General features: G+C 48.0%; 1 protein-coding gene across 1 annotated transcript in view; it reads right to left on the minus strand.

The window, feature by feature from the left end:
* The window catches only part of POFUT4 (protein O-fucosyltransferase 4), a 57,888-nt gene extending 40,914 nt beyond the window's left edge, over positions 1–16,974 (minus strand). The window contains exons 1-2 of the mRNA XM_078640628.1: positions 15,551–16,974; positions 226–851 (exon numbers count right to left, since the gene is read on the minus strand). Coding sequence (XP_078496754.1) covers positions 226–851; positions 15,551–16,576 — 1,652 coding nt within the window. The 5' untranslated portion in view covers positions 16,577–16,974. The remainder of the gene's footprint in view (positions 1–225; positions 852–15,550) is intronic.
* Between the last annotated feature and the right edge of the window lie 940 nt (positions 16,975–17,914).

The raw sequence follows: 17,914 nt of genomic DNA on the forward strand, positions 1-17,914 counted from the left end.
ATGCCTTTTCAATAGAAAGCATGGCTGAAATAGAACTACACAAAGGGGACTACCAATGTATATTGCACACACATTTGTATAGATTTTTAAAGATTTCTTGACCACTAAGACTTGCTAGAGTCAGGACTCTTGTTCCAGCATTGTGGTTCATGCATCATAACACTTTTGTTCAATAAACTTGCAAGAATAACACTGTATAGCAATTGTATTTTTATTTTATCTTACCTGTCACTTGCAGTCAAATCTTCCACATGTCCAAAACCTGGCACTGGCATAGGGCATCCCATATGACTGTATTCAGCTATGTGGGGTGTCGGTGTAGCCAATTTGCCACCAGACTTCCGATGTTTCCTCTCTTTTGCAATACGGGTGTTTTCTTGATCACAGACAAAACACTCAAATCCGCTGAGGTAGTTGGGTGCAGTCATATCATTCACTCCCCACTCACGACCCTCCAGGCTCTCCAGCAAAAATGTGTTGGTTACTCCACCAGGTTTCTTATATTCAAGGTACTGCAGGTATTTCTCGTCATCTCCGTCAAGGGACTTTATGAACTCAGCCAGCTCTTGAGGGTCACGGAAGTGGTCCACCAGAATAACTGAATGGTTGTTGGGCATCCAATCCTGCACCGATGCAGACCCCCGATAGATTGGAATGGCACCCAGATGCATAGTACGCCAAAGCTTTTCAGTCATGTAATCTGGACACAAAGCATTTTCCATGGCCAGGTGGAACTTGTATTTAGAAACAAACACCATAAACTCTGGATCTTCTGTGGTGGCCGTGGATGTGTCCTCCAACCGTACATTGGGAAGCTTTCGGTTATTAAGACATTTGCCATACGAATCTACCTGAAATGTCAAACGCATGATTAGAAATAGTAGTCTTATAAACCTTTATATATTGAAAAATAAGAGAAATTAAATGATTCAGAGCTTTGATGTTTTTCTGCACAATTTTTCCTCTGTTGTTTAGCAGTTCAACATACATCTTATATGAGATTATACCAATGCACATAGAAAGGCAAACTTCTAGGAAAAAATTATTTTGTAGATTCAAATTTCAGTTCTAGAATACTACAATGTGCTTAGAGAAAGGTTGGCATTAACTGCAGAATGTAGTGTTACATCACTTGCAGTAAACTTTTGCTCATTTAAGTTATCCAAAATGTTTTCAAAAACAGAAAACTGGAGGGGGCTTGGCTAACCGCCGACGGGAATGGCCGCTCGGTAGTTTTACTCCGGAGCACCACTTCCAAACTATCCTGGATAACTTCACCCCTGCTGGCCCGATTCCTGTCCTGGTGCTGTCGGAGTGCGACTGTGGTGCCCGGCTACCGCCCGTATAATTTTGGAATCAATCGGCGACAGTGCCTCGCGAGTGCTCCAGAGACCGAAGCCTCGCGGGTGTCCTTGCCCACGGGAGTGGGGCACTGTGCCGATCGGGCGCCACGCGAGAAGGCGGCTGAGGCCTGCATATACGGGGGCCCCGGTGGTGAACTGGAGGAATTCCTCGTCGGAGCCAGCGCTGCCGGATCCCTGCGGCGACCATCCCTAGTAGCCCGGTGTGTAAAGGGGTCCAAGTGGTTGGTGCAGAGGCCCCAGTCGTGGGTGAAAGTGCGGGACATTGTTGCCACGTGCGTGTGGGCCCAGGGCAGCCCTGAGGCCTATACGCAGTTGTAAGGAGAGAGCTAAGGGTGGCCAATATAGTCTGGAAGGTGCGCGCTGGGGGCCCTAAAACCGCCTGGTACATCTAGCAGTGAGGCCCAGGAGTGGATGTGATTCACAGGCAATTGTCATAAAGGCACTGAGACTTGAATAGAAGCTGAAAGAGAAACAGTGGTGGCCCCACGCAGTACTGGTAAAAGCGGAAAATAACGGGCTGGAAGTGGCCCTCGGACTGCACTGCAAATTTTCTGTTTCTATTGGAGGCAATTTTGACTCTTGAACATTGTGCCACCCCATAGACATAACGTCTGGTCTGGAGGCAAACTGAAGAGACCTGGTGTGATTGCTGAAGGAGGGCCGGTTACCGCTAGAACGCTGAGACCCGGTGGGTACAACTGCGGGGCCCTGGAGTGTTGGGAACAGTTCGACCCTTGCATGGTGGTCACAACTCAGCCCTTGGCGCGTTGAGCATGGTGGAGGCGCGGATGCTCCGGTGAAATCGAAGTACCTGGTGTAGAGACTCTTGCCCCAGGGGCCCCTAAGCCTGCTGTCTCCCCGCACAATCTACATGCCACACAAGTGAAACACACTGCAGCTAAGAAGTGATTCCCACGACTGGGGGAATCGGGCCCTGATCCTCGGCTGGGAAACTGGTGTGTGTTGACCTTCCTGCTACGGCCATTGCGCTGTGGCCTCGATTAGATACCCCTCTGTGTGGGGTGCCTCCTGCAAAAGCCGACAGGCCGGGTGAAGGATTTCACTGCAGGAGGCGGGGAGTAGAGGCGGCGCCTTGATCAGTGGTGGTGTCTCCGTGTCAATAGGCAATGGCGTCCGGCCGTAATAATCGGACGACGACCCCGACCAAGCTAGAGAAGTTCGCCTGGCAGAAACAGCAAACTGAAGACCGTACAGAGGCGGCGACACCGGGGGACGCTGCAGAACCGTCGAATAAGGATCTACTCGAAGCGATAACGGCAATAAGGACCTCCCTTGAGGTGCAGATCAACACAGTGGCCACAGATGTGGCACTGATCCGAGAGAACATGACGAAAATGGCGGAAAGGGTAGGAACTGTAGAGAACACTGCCAAGGAACTGGTTACTGACACCGCCCTGCTCAAGAAACAAATTACTGACCTCCGCTCTTCCCACAGGGCGATGGCCCTGCAGCTGGACGACTACGAAGGTCGAGTGTGACGGAACAATGTACGCATTATTGGCGTACCGGAACGCAGGGAGGGGCAGGTGGCAGACCTTTTTGTGGAGGAACTGGTCCTAAAGCATCTCCAACCCAGAGGACTCTCCAAATGCTTCACGATTGAAAGAGCTCACCGAGTGCCTAGGGGCCGCCCGAGGCCTGGAGCGCAACCTCGACCACTGCTGGCGTGGGTGTTTTACTTTCGAGACCGCAATGTTATTCTACAAACGGCAAGAGCGGCCCCGCCACTTACCCTGGAGAACAGCAAGATCATGTTATTTCCAGATTTCACATTGAGAGTACAGAAACAGCGCTGAAGTTTTCTGGAGGTGAAACGGTCCCTACGTGACCAAGAACTCAAGTATGCAATGATGTTCTAGCAAAGTTTTGAGTGGAAGGAAATGGAAAATCATGGTTTTTCACTCGACCTGAAGAGGCCTGGTACTGGCTTGAGGGATGGAGCACGGTCGAAAAGAAAGGAAAAAAGGCATTCTCGGCGGTGGATGACGACACTGACTGGCACCAGCAGAGACACAATCTCCTTCTGATTCGATGGTTGGTAAGGCTGAGTGGGTTTGCAATGTCCTCCTGAACTCTGTGGAGCATGGTCTTGGCGCCATGGCCTCCCGAACATGAGATCGTATAAATCTAGTGCTGGAGGAGATGCTAGGACAGATTCCTGATACTTATGTCACGTGGATTGCCTAGACTCTGGGGATGGCCCTAGTACTTCATTAAGTTGCTTCTGTTGCAGATTACCATGATCGTTCAACATACTGGGCTGTTATGGGGGGGGAGGGGGTTCTTATATGACTTGTTACTGCACTGTTATTGACAATGTGGGTGCCACATGACATCTAACGAAGATCGTCCCGGGCCTCTGTGTCGTGTACTGCTTTGGGGTGGGGGTCGGAGAAATGTCTGTACAGAGATATGCAAATTGGGAGTGGGGTTACTCGCGTTCCCTGGAATTGTTTATGGGTGGGCGACAGGCACTCTGCATGTTGGGGGTGGCAGGAGGTTTTAGTCCCGTTAAGCAGGGAGGGGGTGAGTTTATGAGGCGGAGGGTAATCTGGAGTTTCATTTGTTGGGGGGGTGCTATTGGGGGGGGTATTTTGCAGCAAGACAAAGTGATTGCTTGTGTAGACACGGCTTGGCTGGTTTCTATCTATAGATGGCAGCAGGAGATCTCCAATATTATGAGGTGGTCATTGAAAGTCCGGGGGTCGCTCAGTTGGCGACAATGGAGGGCCTGGGAGGCTACATGTCTTCCATGTATACCGTTCTTCCGATATCGGTGACAATATGGCAAAAGGTCAGGGACTTAAGCTTATAACCTGGAATGTCAACGGGTTAGGAGACAAAATCAAGAGAGGTATTGTGCTGCAGTATGTCCACCGCCATGGGCTTGATTTGGGGTTACTACAGGAAACTCACTTAATTGGCAACTCTTGCATGGCCCTCGACAGGAAGGGGTATCGAATGGTAGTCCACTCAGGTTTCACCACGGGATCCAGGGGGGCGGGGGTCTCCTTAAAAAATGCTGTCCATATGTGATGCAAAATACCTGGACATATCCACAGGGTAGATAAGCAGCTTGCACAGGTATGTGGAGGGCAGAGATCTAAATGCTGTTTCTGTGTATGCTCCACCGGGTCTACAGCGACTGACACCGACAGATGTTGGGACACTTTTACTTAACCTACCTGTGGGTACACTGATAATGGGGGTGACTTCAACCTCATGATTGACGGTCAACTAGACAGATCACCGCCCAGACGTGACGCAGCACACTGCTCCCAGTTATGGGTCCCAGTTATGGGACTTTATCGAAGACTTTGTCATGCCTCGGGACTCCCCTACGCTGTCCCTTTAAGACACAGGCTATTTAAAGAACCAGGAAACAGGGAACGACGCTTCACGTTCTCGCGTCAAGCTTCCCTAGTTTCCGGTTCCGTCTACTCCTTGTTGCCTGACTTTGCAGTTCCTGTGTCACATCCTTGTTCCGTTGCCGGTTAGCGTATTGCGTCCCCTGCCTTCTCCAAACTCGGGAGACGCCTACGCTGCATTGTTTGGCAGTCTTCAGCTGCCTTCGGCGTACCTTGAGACGCCTCTCTCCCACTTCCCCTTTCCGTGTGCCTCGCCCGGCGGCCGGGCTTAGCTCCGCCATCCGGCCGGGCACTACATTCACCGGTGATTGAGGAAGAGCCTGTACTCAGCGCCAGAGTATTTCTTCCTGACATTCTTTTGATTGTGTTTCCACCCGGCGGCCGGGTCTTGCTCCGCCGCCCGGTGGGATACATTACAAAGGGTTCTCTCAACTCGTCCTCAGGCTGCATTCTCCACCCGGCGGCCGGGCTTTGCTCCGCCATCCGGTGGGGATTGATTTCCCTATTAATTTCTCTGCTACTTGTGTACTGCACCCGGCGGCCGGGCTTAGCTCCGCTGTCCGGTGTCAGTAAATTCCCCAATTATTATTTTCTTTTCTTAGCTAGTTAGTTAGTTGCTCCCTCATTCATTTTTACCTATCCTATCCTATTTCCACGCAGTCCCTATTACCCCCATATTCCAGTCCATTTCAGCCATATTTCGCTGAGATACTACTGAATCCCTCCTTACTTGATATTTGGTGGCACTCTTGCGTGGATCAGGGTGGGTGCACATTCCACACTACCAAGAATTGCGGTAAGAGCGCACATGCGCTACCAATCTTTTACTAAGTATTATATCTACATATGTATGACTTATATGTCCTGCTTTGGTTCTTCTAGATGGTGATACACTGTGTAAGATATCTCCAGAAGTGTTGGGTGAAAGTGTCTTCGTAGACTGGTTCATTATAATTGATGTAAGAGGGGAGTTATATGGGCCGTTATTGTACCTAACACCATCTCACATGCAGGTGCTCAACATTCTATTGTGTCATTCCTATTATAGCTCCAGACGCTGTGCCTTTGTCTTCACCTTCACATGTTACCTCTGCTACATACTAAGAACCTGGGGTATGTGATATGGTTGTATTTTGTGCATTGGTATATTCTAGTTACTGGATTGGATCTAGGATTGTTGATTTCCTCTTGTTATTACAGCCTACCTGTTTGTTCCGGTTCCTTACGTAGAGACACCATCGTATTCACTACTGGAGTGTAACATCAATCATCATTGTCTTCCCCCATCTTTCCTTGTTTTGTCTCCCTGTTTTCCCCTGGCGTGTCTCTCGTACTCTAGTGCTTGATAGAGTCGGAAGACCGTAGGGGAAGGCTGCGGATTACTCTTCGGATTCCTGACGCTCCTGTGGAACCAGCCTGCAACCCTTACAGACTTGAGGATGGTAGATTTCTGGAGGTGGTCGCACCCTCCTGACCAACACATTATGTTTCATTCTGGTGTACACAGAAGTCAATCAAGAATTGACTATTTATTCACTCATGCACAACACATACAGGACTTTTCCAATTCTGGGTGTTTGGTGCGGGGGATGTCGGATCATTCCCCGATGCTGACGGTCCTTGGAGTGCAACGCCCGCCGAACCTGGTCCGATACAAATTCAACCTTGGATACTTAACATTCCGCATATTAGGGACACCTTGCGGAAAGATACAGAATACTAATTTGAGGAGAATATAGGCTCGGTCCAATCGGCCATTACGCTTTGGGGGCATATGGTGCAGTGATCAAAGGGAGGGCACTATCGGTGATGGCTGGTCACAGGGCTAAACGCCGAAGCGTGTTGGAAGCCGAGATCCTAAATCTTGAGGTTGACCCTGACACTCAACACCTGCTTAGCATAAAAAGGCAAGATTATAAACAACTGCTCCTAGAAGACGCCAATAGATGCGCTCTGGCCACCCGGCATTGTATATATGAACAAGGGGAATGCACTGGCAAATCGCTGGCGTGGCTCAAACGTAAAGAACAATCAGCGAGATGGGTGCGCGCGATTAAGGGACCTGATGATGGTCTGATAACGGACCCACGGGGAATCGCTGAATCTTTTACAAACCACTATAAGACTGTGTATGGTATCCCGCAAGACTCGCAGGCTTCGAGAGCGACCGAACTCCTTGCCACTATCGGAGTGACGTGCCTCTCAGAACAGGATAGAGAGGAGTTGGACGTTGACTTGTCGCTTGAAGAGATTCATAAGGCAATTCAAGACATTCACGCGGGTAAAGCAATGGGCCCGCACGGGCTCCCGATCGAACTGCTCAAGCCTATGGCTTTCAAACTAGCACCTCATTTCCTAAATCTATACAACGAAAGTTACGAGAATGTCCTCCTCCTGAATGATATTCGTGAGGCCACTATTGTAGTCATTCAAAAACCTGGTAAGCCAGTACATGAGTGTGCCTCGTATAGACCTATCTCTTGGATTACGGTGGAGACTAAAATTGCTGCAAAAGTTTTGGCGACTCGTCTGCTCCCCTATCTCATTGACCTAATGCATGCAGATCAGTCAGGATTTATGCCGGGACGGAAAACTGCGCGCAACCTGCGTCGTCTGCATGGTTTATTGGGCCGTGTAGGCACTCTAGAAGAAGAAGCGATTCTACTGGCCCTTGACGTCAAAATGGAGTTCGACACCATAGCGTGGGAATACCTGTTCGCAGTTCTTGGCTGCATCGGGTTCGGACCCAAATTTATGGGGTTGGTCAAACGGTTATATACGCAACCCATGGCTCATGTTTCAGTGAACAATCATCGCTCTACTCCTTTCCCCCTGTGTCGAAGGCACAAGGCAAGGATGCCCGTTGTCAGCGGTCCTTTTCGCCATTGTTCTGGAGCCGCTGGCAGTATGAACAAGGGGAGGCCCGGGCATTAGAGGCAGTAGATGGACGAATGAACACAAAGACTGCATATCACTGTATACGGATGATATCTTGCTTTATCTTGCCTCACCGACGCGCTCATTGCACCGTGTATTCCATAATTTTCATATTTTCAGGGCGCAGTGTGGGTATCAAATAAACTGGTCTAAATCCCAGATGTATCCCCTTTGGGGAAAGCCACCGCGGAGTCCTCGAGGTTACGATATTCCGGTAGCTTCACAAGGCTTTCGATTTTTAGGGATTTTTATCACTATCAATGCCACACTATTTTTTTAATGGAACCTGTTAGGGCAGTTACAGAGATTTCGCTCAGATGTCACACATTGGAAAACACTCCCCCTTATCTTGTTAGGACGTACGTCCCTATTCAAAATGCTCGCTCTGCCACGCTTTCTATAGGCGATACAAAACACTCCCATTCTGATGCCCGAATCTTACTTCTTGCAGATTGATGCTGCAGTATGAGATTTATTTTGGGAAAACAGACCGCCTTGCCTAGCCATGGCCAGGCTTACTATGGGATGGTATGATGGGGGTGTAGGACTACCAGATCTGCGCCTCTATTATCAGGCTTCACACTTGACAGCCATCAATCAATGGGTGTTCGGGGGCCATGATGATCCCAGCTTTCGCAATGACCACTGGTTGGTAGGGAAAGGGGGTTACAATAGAGCACTGTATATGAAGAAATTGTGCTTGACCGGCCCTACGGCGCGTACGGTGGAAGTGTGGCACGGAGCGCAGAGGTGGATGGGCTGGCAGGGGCACCACACGAAGGCTAGCCCTCTATGGGAACCGGACATCCTGGGACGGCTAAGTGCCTGTGCAGGATTTAATAAATGGGATATGATAGGGATCTGTACAGTGGGTGATTTTGGGGTCAAGGGCAAGAAGGCATCGTTCTCAGACCTCCAAACTAAGTACCAGGTGGCACCAACGGAAAACTTTCGCTACCTCTAAATCAGTCATGCCATTGACTCCGCCCTCCCTAGGGATACCCCCCTTCCGGACTCCTCTCCCCTGGAGGACCGGCTCTTGCTGGATCCTATGACCCGAAAGGCCGTCTCTCGCACATATAGGAAATTAATCAATAATCGAGTCGATCCAATGTTGAAGCTGAGGGCGTTTTTGGGAGGGTGAACTGGGAGAACTAGCCGATGAAGACTGGCTAGAAGCGTTATCCTCACCCCGAGAAGTGGCCATCCCAATGCGACTTCGCCTGGAGCAGCTTAAAATTCTTCATTGGGTATATTTTGATGCCACACTACTACACTGATTAGGAAGGCGACCCGATGCTCTCTGCCTCCGACACTGTAACCAAATGGGAATATTCCTGCACATCCTATGGGGCTGCCTCACATACAGCAATACTGGACGGACATGACCAGACAACTGACTAGGAAGTGTGACGAGTCCATCCTCCCAACTCCCACACTGTGTCTCCTCAATATGGGAGACAACGGACCTCTCGCAGGCCGAGCAATCGTGGGCCACGATGGGGTGGAGCATAGCGAAACGAAACATAGCTCAGAAGTGGGGCGTAGATACCTTACAACTGCTGAGAGACTGGGCAAAAGATATGGATCATGCCATGATCGCCGAAAAAACTGTTTATAAAGGAAGGGGATGTCCACGTAAATGGGATCATAAGTGGGGGCGCTGGAATAAATATAGGGGCGAGATATGTGTCTCTCCCACAGTGGAACTGAGGAGTGAAAGACTCCTGGTGTTGGATGAGAATGTGTATGAGACACTGGCTTAACGAAAATTGAGGGGGCCTCCCTGCACGGTACGAAGAGTGGCCCCCACCAGGCTCAATCAGGAGCTCTCTGGCCAGAGTGCAGTGCCGAAGGGGCCCCCTGCACTGCGGGGGCTGCGCAGGCCTGTGTTACGCCCCTGGGATGAGATCACGACACACACTGTAGGCAATCAGGATTAGTTATGTATTGGTGAAGTTTCCTGACCCGAGAACATATAAGTGACCCACCTTGGATTGTCGGTAATTGTTGGAATATGCTGCCCTGGGCTTCTGCCGGATTAAGGATAAGGAAGATAATGCTGTAATGTCTTGAACATCTTTACCTAAGCTGTCGATGTAATGTCTTTATTGCTGCTTTTGTTTCTAATAAAAACTGTTTAAAAAAAAAAAAAACTGTCAAAACCTAGAACATGTGTTCTCACAATATCAACCTCTCTGCATGTGTGGGCAAACCCCATTGCCTCAATAGGCCCTCAGTGAACATTACAGTGATGAAATATCTTGTGGTAATTCTGCCGTCCCAGGGCTACTGACATTTATTCTGTGATTGCCACTGTGTTGTATTCTGCCAAAGAATGCAAATCCAGGCAATCTAGATATTGCACATTTAACAATAAGCAGTAAGGACAGCAACACTAGAATTGGTTGGGCAGGTGAGAATAGAAATCCATCGAAGAACAGAAGCTAAGACTCTGTTCCCCCTGCTCGTTAACCCAGTGCATCACGGGTAGTCTTTGCTTTTGATGCCCCAGGGCTTGTACTACTGTAGCTCTGTAAATTGGGCCAATTACAGCATTTTCCACACTTGACTTTCAGGGTAGCGAGCAGTCACAGTTGTCTAATTAAGGTATAATGGGGGAGCCTGAACTCAGAGCTCAACAAACAATCAATACACCGCCCTGCGCCTATCTTTTCAAAAACAATTCTATGTCAGGACCAGAGGTGAGGCTTATGCTCTACTTTCTTTTAATTCCATTCCATCAGTCTTCAACGAAAAAACTCACAGAACTAGCTTTCCCAAGATGCACAGGGCAAAGGTCAACACAGGTCAGTCAACATGGCTCAACCAATCAACAGCCCAGGATATCCATAAAGGTAGGAGCACCCTGAATAGCTTCCTCTTTCTTTTTCTGCTTCTAGCAGGTAACTGTGCCATTTAAATGATCTTGATTTATGGTGTATTTTACTGATGTATGGTATTTATATTATACTGTTACTGGTTCTCTGAGCGGCTATTGAGCTGCTGTTTATGTGGGCAGCGGAAGCACTCATCACCCCATTTCTGGCGCCTTTAAATCCTCAGGACCGCGTGAGTGTGGTGAGGCCAGCAACCATTAGAGGGGGTGAGAGCGGTAGAGCACATCTAGTTGCTCTGCAAGGGGCGCGCTGTAATCAACTTCACTGGACCTGATGAGGTTGCTCCCCCATGCCTGCCCGAGCCGCCTGGAAGCCTCCAACATCGGTCTACACAGGTCTATATTTGGGAGCAGCCTGATGTCGATGTGTAATTGGGTCTGTATTTACGACTCACAGTACCCCGCCTCAGCACTTCTTAAGTGCCCCTTCCACCCATACCACCCGGCTATTACGGGGCAAGGCCCAGGTGCATTGACACCCTGGTGACAATAGGGCGAGTAAGCCCCAAGACAGAAGCCAGTTTTGCTTTGAACTCAGTGCAACCAAAATATTAGAACTGCTGCAGTTTGCCAACAATTTAGCCCTAGGCTATAAACATTTATATCCCTATATTCTGTACTACAGTCAGTGTAGCTGTCCTGAAGTGTGCTGCAGGTGCACCTGCTTATATTTAAGATGCCCTACAATATAGTGAGGCCACTGAGGAAGAGTATACAGAGGAGGAGTCCTTGCAAGTCTTCACTCTTGAAAATGAATTCTGCCTTGAACCATCATGCTTTGATGGCAGGCATGCGGCCCTTTGAGCGTCACCTGATGGAAATGGCCTATGCCAGCCCGGGCCCCGAGTCCAAGTTGGACGATGCCTATCCAGCACAGGGGGCTTCTTCCTCAATTATACATGCGCCTAAGCGCAAGAGTGACTCCGGCATCGATTTGAGTGCCTTCGAACGCCTTACAAAGGCTTCTCTTCAGCTGATGCTGATAGAACTGAGGACATAAAGCAGATAATATGCCACTTCAATTAGCAGGGACTGTCGAGTGCTGTACGGGACCATTCACGGCCCAAATTGTATTTATTTCGCCTTGAGGAAGCCCCAGGCCGGATGGCCATGTATGGGGCGAAACACGTGTCGGCTGTCACCTTTCTTGATCCTAACACTGAAAACTCGACTAGGAGTTATAGCAAATAAAAACTTTTTCCAAACAATCATTTAAATTTGATTTCTGCAACGAATCAAGAAAACATCCCACCTGTCCTGACTTTCTCCTAAACTTTATTTTTCTAATGGGAAGGGGGTCTCCCATTGTCGAGGACAAGGACCTTACCCAGACTACTCAATTAAATACAGGTAGTACGGGATTGGGACCTATAACCCCCTCTTACCCTACAAGGACAAGTATTTTGCAGTCCCCATTTTTCCTCCACATAGATTCCTGTAGTTCAAGTGGTGAAACCAGGTTTACGAGTTCATAGCTCTCCCATGCGGGCTCTCCTCAGCTACCTGGTGTTTCCTCAAGGTTCTAAAACCGGTGGTGGAATCTCTCAAGGCTTGAGGTTTTTGCCTCTTTATTTAGACGATCTCCTACTTTTGGGCCAGTGCCCAACACGGCTGGTGGTACAGTTACAAATGGCAGTGGACCTACTGCAGAGTTTAGGCCTAGTGGTTAATGAGCGAAAATCACTTCTGGTTCCTGCCAAGCAGAGGATCTTCCTCAGATTTGTCATAGATTCAGTGGCAAAGACTTTCAGCCTCCAGTCTCGGAAAGGAGCCATGGTTTGCAGAGAGTTGAGGGTCTTCTATCATCCTCTATACAGGCGATCTTTCTGTGGCGTCTTCATTACAGGGCCCTCAAGGTCTTTCACCTCTGCAGGGATCTTCAATATTCAGAACAGATTCCACATATGGAAGAACTGAAGGTGGAAATGAGATGGTGGCTGGACCACATGGAGGCGTGGATTAGTCGAGCCATATTCAATTACGACCAGGATATCGTTTTCGCATCCGATGCCACCAAGTCCGGTTGGGGAGCCCGCTGCAGTGACTCCTTTACAGGGGGAAAATGGTCCACAGACAAACAGCAGCTCCATATCAATTGCTTGGAGCTGATGGTGGAGTAATTTGCAAAAAAGTATTGGATAAACCGACTGCAGTGTCTTTTTCAAGATGGACATTGTGTCAGTGGTACGCTACATCAACCCTCTAGGGGGTACCAAGTCCAAAGTCTTATCAGATCTGGCCAAGCAGTTTTGTACCTTCTGTCTATCTCACAATGTCTCAGTGACAGCAGAGTATCTTCCCAGAGCATCCAATGTGATAGCGGACTGGTGCTCCAGAGCACGGTCGGACATTAGTCTCAGGCAACTGAACCCCCTGGGTTTCCAGAGGCTTGACACCCTTTGGGGTCCTTTCTTAGTTGATCTTTTTACCTCTCACCCAGACCATTACCTTCCCAGGTACTTCAGTTGGAAACCAGATCCCCTGGTGACAGCAACTGATGCATTTCTCCATGACTGGTCTTTGGAGACAGGTTACTCCTTTCCAACATTCGCCATGATTAAGAGGCTCTCAGCGCAGGTCCACAGGCTGATAGTGAAGATGGTCTTGTTTATTCTCTACTGGAGATCTAATGTATGGTTTCTGGTTCTTCTGGGACTTCCCTGAAATTCTCTAATCCTTTTACCACGCATTCTGGATCTCCTTCAAGATCCTCTGGGCTATTGCCACCGAGTAGTCCTCTGTAGTTGAAATTAATATGTCAGATTTCCCTAAACCTTGCACTTAGTTGGGCACTTCAATTAAAACTTTTGGGCATAAAGAATTAATTAGAAGCATTATTTTTAAAGAAATGTTCTTTTATGTTGCAACATTTGTGTGTTTTCTAAAATAAAATGTGTTAAATCAAAAGCCTTGAGAATTCTTCTCTCCCACTTGCTATGGCGAGTAAGATTTTATATGGCTGATCTATTTTCAGGGACTACTGACCCGGTCTGGCAAGCGAACGCGAGCTGACAAAGAAAAGGAGTTCTGTTTATTCAGAAAGTGAAGGATCAACAAAGGTGCCTTTAAGGCTTGTTTTTATCTTGTCACATTTGCTGTGTATTCAAAGACAGAGATCAAATGTCAGCTTATATCTTCAAACAAATTGCTGCCAATCTTTTACTGGAGACTGCGGGTTTCTTTTCTTTCTCTGACTGTAAAGTTAGAAGATTTGGCTAAGTGAACTGTCTGACAATCGCGTTGTACACGCAACATACACATAGCTTGTGAATGAAGTGTAAAATTATTTCAAAATATATTTCATTCAGTAGTTAGAAAGCACTTTTTTGTAATTCTGAAGTGAGATGGGCACATATTTTAGAAGGATCAAAATAAATCATTACTTGGTGATACTTTAATGGTGAGGTGCAAAAGATAAATATTTGCAAAACAACCGATTTCCACACATTGTTTGTACGCTATATAGTATTATCAGTAAAACTGCATATCAGTAGGACCTTTTGTAGCCATTTTAATGGAATATGTCTGTCCGTAAATGACAAAGGTATCACATCATGCTTGTGTAATACATTTGTTAAAAGTGAGAGTTTTGAAAAATAAACAGAAAGATACCTGCCCCTGTCCTGATAATGTGTACGATATATGTGAGCTGGATTTTTATTATACATGGAGAAAATGTGTAGTCTATTAAATCAAACAAGAGTATTTATGCACAGCAGACATGCTGAGCTCACATATATGAAGGTGATTTTGTATGTAAGAATGAAGAAAAAGGTAACACTTTAAATGAAATATTCGGCTAGGGCCACACAATTTGAGAAGAATTTAGGGGTCAATTGCATTACAGTTAGGTCGGGTAGATTTTTCCAGTCACTAGACCTGCAGGTCTTGTAACATTTTTCTCATTTTTCAAAGCCTGAAACCTATTGTTTCCCCTGAGCCAACCTTACAGCCCACTCAAAAGTGGATTCTTAACTCTTGCCGGATTACAACTCGAAACCAACCCTAAAAGCTTGGTGCAAGCCTGTTCCCTAAAAGTAGAAACGTAAACCCTACTCTACCTGTGGCTTTCGATATGGCCAGTTCCTTATCGTCTAACGAGGCCCTAACTTAACCCTCATCTTGACCCTTACTTTAGCCCACAGCTGAAACCAATCCTAAACCTAGTCTCCACCTGTTCATAGATATTTTGATTAATGTCATTAATTTGATTTTAATGAGATGGCGTATTCGTTAAATGTTTCTATTAAAATGTGTTTTCGTCTAAATTAATTGGGATGAAATAACATAATATCATTCATCACTGACTGAAAAGCCACCTTTCCGATGGAACTGCTATAGTACAATTCCATCAACTAGAAAAAAATGTTACTGAACCGTTCCTACTTTCCAAGAAGAGATGGCACAATCAACATACATTGTATCAAGAACTCCGTAAAAGTGCCAATAGTATGGAACAGAAAGCAATCAAGAATGGAGGTTCCAAAAATTAGATACAATATAATAGATGGTAAAATGCTATTTTCCATATGCCTGTTGAAAAAAGCCAATTGTTATAACCAAACTGCAGTAGTGTGGCTCACTGGTTAGAGGCGGCAGACCCAAGAGCAGAGGACGGCCCGGGACCAGGGTTCGATTCCCGGCGCGGCAGGTTTCTGGACCAGGGTCAGCGGACTCGATAATTCTCTCGCCTCGGTGCCCACTCTGATCAGCGATCACACTCGGCAACTCTGGGCATTAGCTTGCCTCATCTTCACTAACGGCCCCACCAGACCGCCGGGGATGCCTGGTCTCACCCTGGAGATACCCATTAAGGGACCATCTCTCAGGGAAGCCAGGAAGGGTTTCGCAGCGGTCGAAGCGCCTTGGGACCCTACGGGTAAGTAGTGCGCTATATAAATGCCTATACATACATACATACATACACTGGACATATTTTACCTGTACTGGTCATTCATTACCTGGATGTACTTCATAAGCTCCTGTACATATCGGTCCCTGTCCGATGGGACATCACAGTGTGACTGTATGTACAGTATAGGGCCATGCCCACCTTTTTTCCACTCGTTTTTCTCCGTTAATGGCACCGCGGGATTTTGGAGGTATTCAATACTAGGCAACCATTGTAGAGATAAGGGGTAGTCAGACTCCCTTCTGAAAGTCGCCGTGTAGTTAAACAGGCTTATTCCAGACAAGTGTGACAACAGGTAGTTATTCATAGGCGACTCCTCGTGGAACAGAGCCCACGTTTGATGTGGCAGCCGAGGTAATGGCACCTCGTATGCCCTAAAGTCTGTTCCATAAAAGATGATAGATTTAGTCCTGTTACGGAGCTGAACTTTTTTGTTTTTGGTAACCAAACACGAGCTTCGCGGACAGTCTATACGTTCAGTGTCACCAGGGAAATGGGGGAAAATGCTTTCACTCCACCAGAGGAGGATGGGCAGCTCCTTGTTCCGGCGAGTGTCGTTGTTGCCAGGTCCACGGTAAGAGGCAACGGTCATGGATTCAAACTCGAGTCCCGCCAACGGATGCGAAGGCTGGAAAGAAGCACTCTCCTGATGCTCGTGCAGCGGAACCCGTTCCCCCGCGAGGGGCTTCGGGTCGCGGGCGTGTCCTTCCACTCCGTAAACTTCTTCCTGGCCTGGCTTACTCCACAGACCGCCTTCCTCTGAGAATCTAACTCCCGACAGTCCCACTCCGTCGTTTTCCTTCGTGTATCCATTACCTTTGGGTTCCCGGTCCAACCTCGCCGCGGAGTCAAAGGTTGCAGCGACTGCACCGAAACACCAAGCCAAGGACAGGGCAAGAATGAAGCACTGCCTTCCAGGAGCAACGGGTCTCCGCGAGGGTCTCTCGGGGACGAAGGAGGGGGCTGGAAGGCTACTTCTTGTCATAACTTTGAGCTCTGTCGTGAGTACGCCAGTGTGGACACAGTTCGGGAGCCCGCATGCTATTTTCCGAATGAGACATTGGTCCCAGTGCATGACTATCAGTCGGTCCCGGCTGCCAGCCTCTCTGAAGAAAAGATCTAAAAAATCGCGGACCCAAGCTCACACCCATACGTGGCTGACTTCCCGGAGTCCGGACGTGGAGGGGAGGTTGCACTGCCAACCCCCTGCTTATTATCATGTCTCTAATGGAAAGTCTCGAAACCCGCCTCCCCGTTGTTTCGGAGTAATGAGCCACTGAAAAAAAAGACGGTAACAAGATCTAATCCGACCGCTGGTTTACACCAAGTGACAACATATAAGGGCGGTACTAGCGTGGACTCGGCGACGTACTGCGCCTAAAGCAGCCTAAGATTGATTAGCAAGAAAATAATAATAAAGCCGTCCCCGGAAAAGACTTCTCAACAGACGCCACAGAAATGACCTCACGGAAGCGGTAGCTCCAGCTACTCGCGGCCCGCCACGGCAAAATGGGGGTCGTGATTGTTATGCTTGCGGCAGTAACGAGTTAGGACCAAATTCCGAGGGGTTTATGTTCAAGCCCCTTGCGCCGCCGGTACACTTTTCCCCCCAAATGAAAACGAACCCATCGGCGGCGCAAAGGGCTTGTAAATAAGCCGGGGTTTTTAGCGGAGCGCGTTCCACCACAGCACCACCGTTCCGTCCAAACTGGTCCTGCACCCCCGCCCGCGGCAGATTACGAATTATTCGTAGACTGGCCGGTAGCGTGTGCAACAGTTAAAGCCCAAACATCAGCTGTCCTTATGATAAAATGCAAACCATGCCACTGCGATAGAGTGTAATATAACAATATTATCTCCTTCATATTTCAACAGATGCTGTCTAGAAACGTAATCAAATTCAATGGCTGGTTTAGCAGGTATGTTGAGTCAGGCCAAAAGCGCTACCTTTGTGCATGAGGTTAAGGGCGCGAATGGGGATATCATTCAAGGTCAAACTGTAGTGCTGAAGGAATTTTACACATTTTACTCTTTCCTGTATGCAACATCCGGGGTGACCTGTCCAGAATATATGCAAGACTTCCTGGACTCTATAGCCCTGGTATGGTTTAACGACACCCACAGAAAATGTATGGATCTCCCCATAACGGTGGAAGATGTTGCACAAGTGATACGGAGCCTGCCCCTAAATAAAGCCCCGGTGCTGGATGGTCTCACAACTGCTTTTTAAAAAGGCGTATGTGGAGGAGCTAGCCACTCGCCTGCTTGCTGTGTTTGAAGAGGCCCTGGAGACAGAAATGTTGCCCCCATCTATGAGAGAGGCGGTGATTATAACCTTGCTGAAACCTGGAAAGGAAGAGACAGAGGTGGACTCTTACAGGCCACTGTCTCTAATAAATGTTGACGCAAAAAT

This window comes from Lissotriton helveticus, chromosome 1_1 (genome assembly GCF_964261635.1).
Source record: "Lissotriton helveticus chromosome 1_1, aLisHel1.1, whole genome shotgun sequence".
Taxonomy (NCBI): Eukaryota; Metazoa; Chordata; class Amphibia; order Caudata; family Salamandridae; genus Lissotriton; species Lissotriton helveticus.